This window comes from Anarhichas minor, unplaced genomic scaffold, assembly GCF_050575085.1.
Source record: "Anarhichas minor isolate MPS153535 unplaced genomic scaffold, ASM5057508v1 ptg000021l, whole genome shotgun sequence".
NCBI classification, from domain to species: domain Eukaryota; kingdom Metazoa; phylum Chordata; class Actinopteri; order Perciformes; family Anarhichadidae; genus Anarhichas; species Anarhichas minor.
The window spans coordinates 5,628,617-5,635,741 of record NW_027466467.1 but is presented as its reverse complement, the minus strand read 5'-3'; the positions used below and the strand labels follow the sequence as shown (position 1 = coordinate 5,635,741).

At 39.4% G+C, this 7,125-nt stretch overlaps 1 protein-coding gene across 2 annotated transcripts; it reads left to right on the top strand.

Moving 5' to 3' along the window:
- The first annotated feature begins 2,181 nt into the window (after window positions 1-2,181).
- Window positions 2,182-6,127, top strand: mitfa (melanocyte inducing transcription factor a). Of its 2 annotated transcripts, none has more exons than XM_076095871.1 (9): window positions 2,182-2,214; window positions 2,934-3,146; window positions 3,245-3,340; window positions 3,490-3,598; window positions 4,013-4,096; window positions 4,417-4,473; window positions 4,729-4,804; window positions 5,016-5,163; window positions 5,732-6,127. In XM_076095871.1, the coding sequence occupies exons 1-9, from the start codon at window positions 2,182-2,184 to the stop codon at window positions 6,125-6,127; spliced, it is 1,212 nt and encodes a 403-aa protein (XP_075951986.1). The 2 variants fall into 2 exon arrangements, with proteins under 2 accessions (XP_075951986.1, XP_075951985.1); XM_076095870.1 differs by having other exon boundaries at window positions 4,004-4,096.
- The last annotated feature ends 998 nt before the right edge of the window (window positions 6,128-7,125 follow it).

Sequence of the window (7,125 nt, the reverse complement as noted above, 5' to 3'; positions counted from 1 at the left end):
AAATGTACCACAACACAATATGTACAACAACAGTTTGTTTCATATGGGGTCTTCTCAAAAAAAGGATTACTCGACATGAGCAGCAGATACAAGCCATCAAGGACCTGTTCCAAGCCAGTGTTGGGAAAGGATAAATCAATACGTATACAATACAATACAGTATGTATAACAAACGGCAAACAATACAAAAATGTTGTGCCTTAACACAAGGTGTACTTTTTACTGCTACTTCACAAATGACAAAAATATGACCTAAATCCACCTTATTAAGAAGATATAATGAATACAGTGTTACGTTATATGATTTACTCAGGACTAATTTCTTGCCTGTCATTGTGCCTGTTACAGAGCTTTTAAAAAGGAACCGTATGATTCGATGGGTAATGATCCCAGCCTGTTTACAACAGTGCCACAGTTCCACCATGCATCTGTGACTGTAGCTTCTTTCACAAGTCAATCACCACACCTTTGGGCCTCTTCCAGTGCACCATTGAGTGTTCTGCCTTGATCAACTGATCCACAAAATGCTATAACAAGTTAGAAGTGCCTGGAAAACCTATAAAGGGAGGTGTCCAGGGGGTACCCTGATCAGATGCCCCATTCACCTCCGCCTGCTTTCGACATGAAGGAGCAGTGGCTCTACTCCGAGCTCCCTCCTGATATCTGAGCTCCTTAGAGCGCGGAGACTCACTCCCAAAGGGAAGGGCGCGATCTATCGTTATTCCGGCATACAACCATGGCCCCAGATTAGGAGGTACTAATTCTCATCCTGACCTTTTCCTATCTTTTACTGTCTAATTTTTCTACTACATACCTCGGTTGTAACGATTTGATTCACTGTTGCCTTCTATCAGCTGCCTGGCCAATCTCCTCTGACCTCTGCCATCAACAAGGAATTCTCGGAAACTGTCGCTCACCGCATATTTTATCTATTGTATGTAAATTCTAGAGATGATTGTGTGTGAAAATCCCAGTAGATCAGCGGTTTCTGAAATACTGAATCCAGCCGGTCTGGCGCCAACAACTATGCCACATTAAAAGTAATTTGCATTAACCTTTTCCCCGGATTATGATGCTTGGTTTGAACTTTAGCAGCTTGTCTTGAACATGTCTAAATGCATTGAATTGAGGGAAAATATGTGTATATACCAAGATGCACTGCGTTATCCTGCCATCACTATTGTTGTCGTCAACATGTCTGCTCATTCTATGACCACACTGAACAAAGCTGAGTAATTGCCAATGCATATATAAATACTAGACACCTTAAAGATGAGGTGTGCCGAAAATCCTCGTGTTTATGTTAACATAACTTAATAACCTACTGATTAGGGGCGTTGATGCAGCCATCCTCTCTTTTAGATGCAGCCAGGAAGTAAACAGCTCTGGTCATGTGACCATTTATACTTAACATGTGACACTGCACATATTTAATTTAGACCCTTTATTATTTCAATATGTCCTGGAAATGCATTGATACATCATTCAGGGACATTTTTAGAACCTTATAACTGAAAACTTGTTTTCCAATGGGATACTAGGGTTGATATCCAACGCTTTCTAGTACAGTGAGAGCGGATAGGCTGGACAAACGCTTATCTGAATACTTAAATACAATACCTTACTGTTAAGCCTGGAAATCAAGCCGTTCACCTTCTTTACCCTGCAAATGTGACTGCATAACAACTGTGACGGTAAAATTAAATTAACACCCAATCCCAAAAATTCACAATAAATTCATGATTAATAGTTTAATAGTTTGTTGTGAAACAATGGTGTCAATTGTGTTCCCGCTGCTCAGAACAAATAATGTTTTATACCAGACGAGCAGAACTAAAGATTAAACGTTAGTTAGCCTTGAGCAAGCTTCAAGTCGGAGGCTACTGGCCAATCAGTAAAAAGACTCCTTTGTGAGCAGTAGGTGGTGACGTCAAATGGGCTCTATAAAGACAAAATTCATAGTTAAACTGGAACAACATAGCAGTGGGAGGATAAGTCTGTGTCCTCCTCCATTCCTTAACTTGCATAACTAATGAGCCGTAAACTTTGGATAAATTAAGCAGGACTCGCCACTGCTCTCAGATTTGCAGATGCTAGCTTGCTGTTCACAGTGTAGGCGAAGAAGATAAAGGGATTATTTACTGTATGTAGATTATTTTTATCATTTGCTACTCAAAAAACATGTTGGAAATGCTTGAATACAGCCATTATCAGGTGAGGGGTTGATTTTTTTGTCTTTGCTATTATTTTGAGAAAAAAAAATAGATAAAAAGAATCTAAAGATGAAGCTATTATCTAATTATTCTGCTGTGGTTGAAATGGTATTTATGTTGACAGTATGTGCTGTTAAAGACTGTGTTATTATCCCTCTCTAGATAGTTATCAACACTTGCTGAACACAGTAGAGAACAGTTAACGCAACAGAAACTTAACAGTATAACAGAAAAACTAACAAATGCTAAATTGTTTTTATACTGCTGCGTGAGTTGTTTAGGTGCAGCTTAAACTTAAACTGGTCATAGATCATGTGACACAACTGCACTGGACCACAGTGTCCTCTGTGTGGAGAGTGTTTGTCTCGAGTATGTAAAATTTGCCTGTAGCAGGGTGAATGATGCTGATAAAATGATCTGCACTGCTATATCTGAATTGTAATGTAAGGAGAAAAAACGCCTGCTTTTAAAATGTTGTTTTCGGGCTCATTGGTCGGCATTATACATTAGATTAGTAGTTCTACTGCAACACAGCAGTGCAGCACGACTCCTTGTGGTTACTTTCTAAGACAAGCTTATTATTTGGATTTAAAACAGTAGTATTCCCCGTTGTTTGCGATCCTTAATCCTTGCTTTCCTAAGTATAAAAATCATACAGTAGACTTGATAAAATAATGGAAAAATCCCAGGGAGTAATGTTTCCGTCCTGCTCACGTATAGGTGCAGTCCCACCTGGACAACCCCACCAAGTACCACATCCAGCCGTCTCAGCGGCAGCAGGTGAGGCAGTATCTGTCCACCACCCTGGGTGGCAAAGCCAGCAGCCAGTGCCCCAGCCAGCCCCCCGAGCACGGCATGCCGCCCGGGCACGGCAGCAGTGCCCCCAACAGTCCCATGGCCCTGCTCACCCTCAGCTCCAACTGTGAGAAAGAGGTACGCCCCCCCCCCCCCCCCCGCTGCTTGATTTCATTACATTCAGATACTCAAATAAACTGTGGTTATTGAACGGAATGTGCTTTTGTGCCCCACAGATGGATGATGTCATTGATGATATTATTAGCTTGGAGTCGAGTTACAATGAAGAGGTTCTTGGCCTTATGGACCAGGGACTCCAAATGAACAACCCGGTAAATGTTCAAGATAAAAGAATATACTGCTTATTGTAAATATGACTGTAAAGTCTCTGTAGTACATCTGTCTTTGAATTTAATTTGAATACAATGTGTAGCTTTGCTTTTAAAGCATGCCGTAATGTCATGTCTTTAATACTCTGTAGCTCCCTGTGTCTGGAAACCTTCTCGATGTGTACGGCAACCAAGGACTTCCACTCCCCGGCCTCGCTATCAGCAACTCCTGTCCACCCAACATTAAGAGAGAATACTCAGGTAAATTACTGACAAATCTCTTTCACACACATAGTCAGTGTTTATTCTGTTTACCGTCCTCAGATGTCATTTGGCTCGAATCCAGCTGTGAACAATACGATGAGTGCTGTACATTCAGACTGTGAAATCATTTGATTATTAATTTAGTACATTTTTCCGTGACTAATATCTGACTCTCAGCAAGTAAATCCCCATTCGATCTGGCAGTGAAATCTGATCAAAGTGCACATTGAGAAAAGTTTGTTAATTCTACCTATCTAAGATCTGATAGTATACTGTGAATTATTTGTTTAAAGGGGAAATCAACACATTTTTGATGTATACGTATGACTGTAGGCCAATGTCTGTATTGTGTGCAATTTGGAAATGCACAATATACTATTAAGTCAACTGTTTGCCAAATAATTACTCCAGCTCCTGGCATGAAGCAAGTACTGGACAAGTCTGATTCCTGTAGCATGTATGAAAACTATCAAAGGCAAGAGGGCTTTCCAGTAGGTAAGCAAAGCAAAATGAAGAAAGTGAAAAAGATTTGTAAACTGTAAAAGCTGTTTTCCATCAGATTTTCAGAAACCAAATACAAATCAACTGTAATTATCTTGCTAATTAACATTATTTTAACTTTATTTCACATGGAAATTATTTGTTATTGGCTGTGATTATCCAGGATATCGTCAAATGTTCTAGTAGACAAAAGCATATTTACTATATAAAGATATTAACATGAAATTCCATTCATTTTGTTCTTGTTACCCATTGAATTTAAACAATGACGTTTTCTCAAAGCACTAACATTCATGTTTCTCTTTGCTTCACAGAGGCTGAAGTCCGTGCTCTTGCTAAGGAGAGACAGAAAAAAGACAACCACAACTTAAGTGAGTCAATTAATACATCGGAATGATTGTCTCAGTGGTTACGTGATGTAATTACAGCAAAATGGCAACTTATAGTGTGAGATACCAGACATTTCAGAGGTTTTCTATGAAATACTATTTTCAACTTTTTTTGCAGATATTAGTGGGTTTTTTATTTGTATTTCCAAGTTTTCTTTATTCATTTTATGGGCTTTAATTAAACTTTCAAAGACGAGGCTGCCGTACTTACTGTTTCTTCTATTTGACAAATTCTAGTTGAACGAAGACGGAGATTCAACATCAACGATCGCATCAAAGAACTGGGAACCTTGATACCCAAGTCAAACGATCCGTGAGTGTATGCTTTGCATGAATTTGTGCATATGGATGCATGTGCTACCCGTCTATCTGTCTATTCATTAGCTTTATTTTTAACATCCTCTTCATACGTCCATAAAGTTGAATGACTCATATGGGCAGAGGGGCTTCATAGAACCCTGTGGTGTTTTGGTTAGCCAGTCAGCTGACTCTGACTGTAGACCTCTGTCTCCTGTATACCCCAGAGACATGCGCTGGAATAAGGGAACCATTCTGAAAGCCTCAGTGGACTATATCAGGAGGCTACAGCGGGAGCAGCAGAGAGCCAAGGAGATTGAGTGCAGACAGAGGAAGGTGGAGCATGCAAACCGCCATCTGATGCTACGTATACAGGTGGGTCATTGGTCTTTGGTGGAGCAAAAAGTACAGTAAACTGAGCACAGTTGTGTTCAGTTGTGTTCTCAAGGCCCGTTTCAAGGGTCCAGCCAGCGGCTCCTTCACATCTCTGAAAAGAAAGTTCCTAACAGGAGTTATCTGGATCTAAACTGTTACTTTCTCTCAAGAAAACATATTCAAACTTAATAAAGTGACATATTTACAGCTTGGTGGGGCAGTTGAGTAAGTGCAGTAAGCTCGTACTCAGAAATCTGGGCAGTTGAGTAAGTGCAGTAAGCTCGTACTCAGAAATCTGGGCAGTTCTCGTATACACAACATAACTAACATGCTAGCACACTACATACTTAATTGTACATTATACTTAGTTTGAATAGTATGAGTAGTATGTTAGTATGCGATTTCGAATACAGCCTAAGATGAGCATTGTCTCAGTGAGCATGTTAGCATGCTGACGTTAGCATTTAGCTCAAAGGACTCACAGAGCTTCTAGCATTGCAGATGAAAATCTACTACTGTAGTAGTATGTTCATGAAATCATGTTTTCTTTATATCTATAATCCTCTAGGAGTTGGAAATCCAGGCCCGTGCCCATGGTCTTACATTGGTGTCCTCTTCATCTGTCTGCACATCGGATTTGATCGGCCGAGCCATTAAACAGGAGCCCGCCCTCGGCGACTGCCCCGTAGAGCTCTACCAACATAGCTCGGGCCCAGACATGTCCCCTCCGTCCACGCTGGACCTCAACGACGGCACCATCACCTTCGACCAGATTCCTGCAGACTGCGGGGACTCTGGTCCCTATGGAACCTCCAGGACCTGTAACATGAAGGATTTGGTAAGGGACACCCTGTCGCCGATGTCCCCAAGTGATCCCCTGCTGTCCTCGATGTCCCCGGAAGGCTCCAACGCTAGCAGCTTCCACAGTTCCAGCTCGAGTATGGAGGAAAAGGATGACTGTTAGCAAACCAGAATATATATCATCCCGTCAGTGAGGCACTCACCTAAAAGTGAATTTAAAGGTATCCACACGGCTAAGTGGATCAACTCTATTACAAACTCTATTTTCATCTTGATTCCTTATATTTTTCTCATACTTTTTGCCAATTCATTGTTGAACTCTAATGTTCAAAATACTGTACACATGTAACTGAAGTATTTCTGTTCCTCGATTGTACAATGTTGTAAAATTATTTTGATCTTGATGCTGTATAGATGGACAGTTATATTAGACAAATATTTAGGCTGCAAGGTGTCAAATATGACGACAATCTGCTGTCACAGACTGGTCAACTTAATGACTTTACTGTTTATTATTGTCTTTTAGTAAAACTAGGGTTTCCATATTTGACCCAAAATATGCTTTGTATTGAACTGAACATATATATGTGAAAATCTATTGGTAGTTAAGCACAAAATGTTTATTGTAATGGTAAAAGAAAAATCAAATACTCTCAGAATATTAGACTTCGACCTCGGTCAATGTAACAGTGGTAAACCTCGGATGGTTCCATTGCAAAAAAATGCACAAAACACCAAAAGCTATTTAAATATTTAAGGATCCAGTACCAAATATTATTGCATACTAGGAAGTGTTTCTAAATATATTTATTTATATTCTTTTTTTTATCCAATGTTTGTAATGTATTCTGAAGAAATCAAATCAAAACAAATATTATTGGTGTTAATATTAGGTTAATATTATTATATTATTATTTTTAATGAGAGCTGATTTTGTTTTGTTTGTTATTTGAATTCATAACGGATCACATATACATTATTTATCTTTTCCTATTCTAACGTGATTTATGTACACATTTTGATTAATAAAGGCAAATGATAAGTAGTCGATGACAATATTGGGTAAATATAGGGTACAATGACCTCATATTGATAATGTACCATCGTATTTTTTAAACTGCAGGTACAAAAATAAAATTTGTTTTTGGTCCACAGATGACA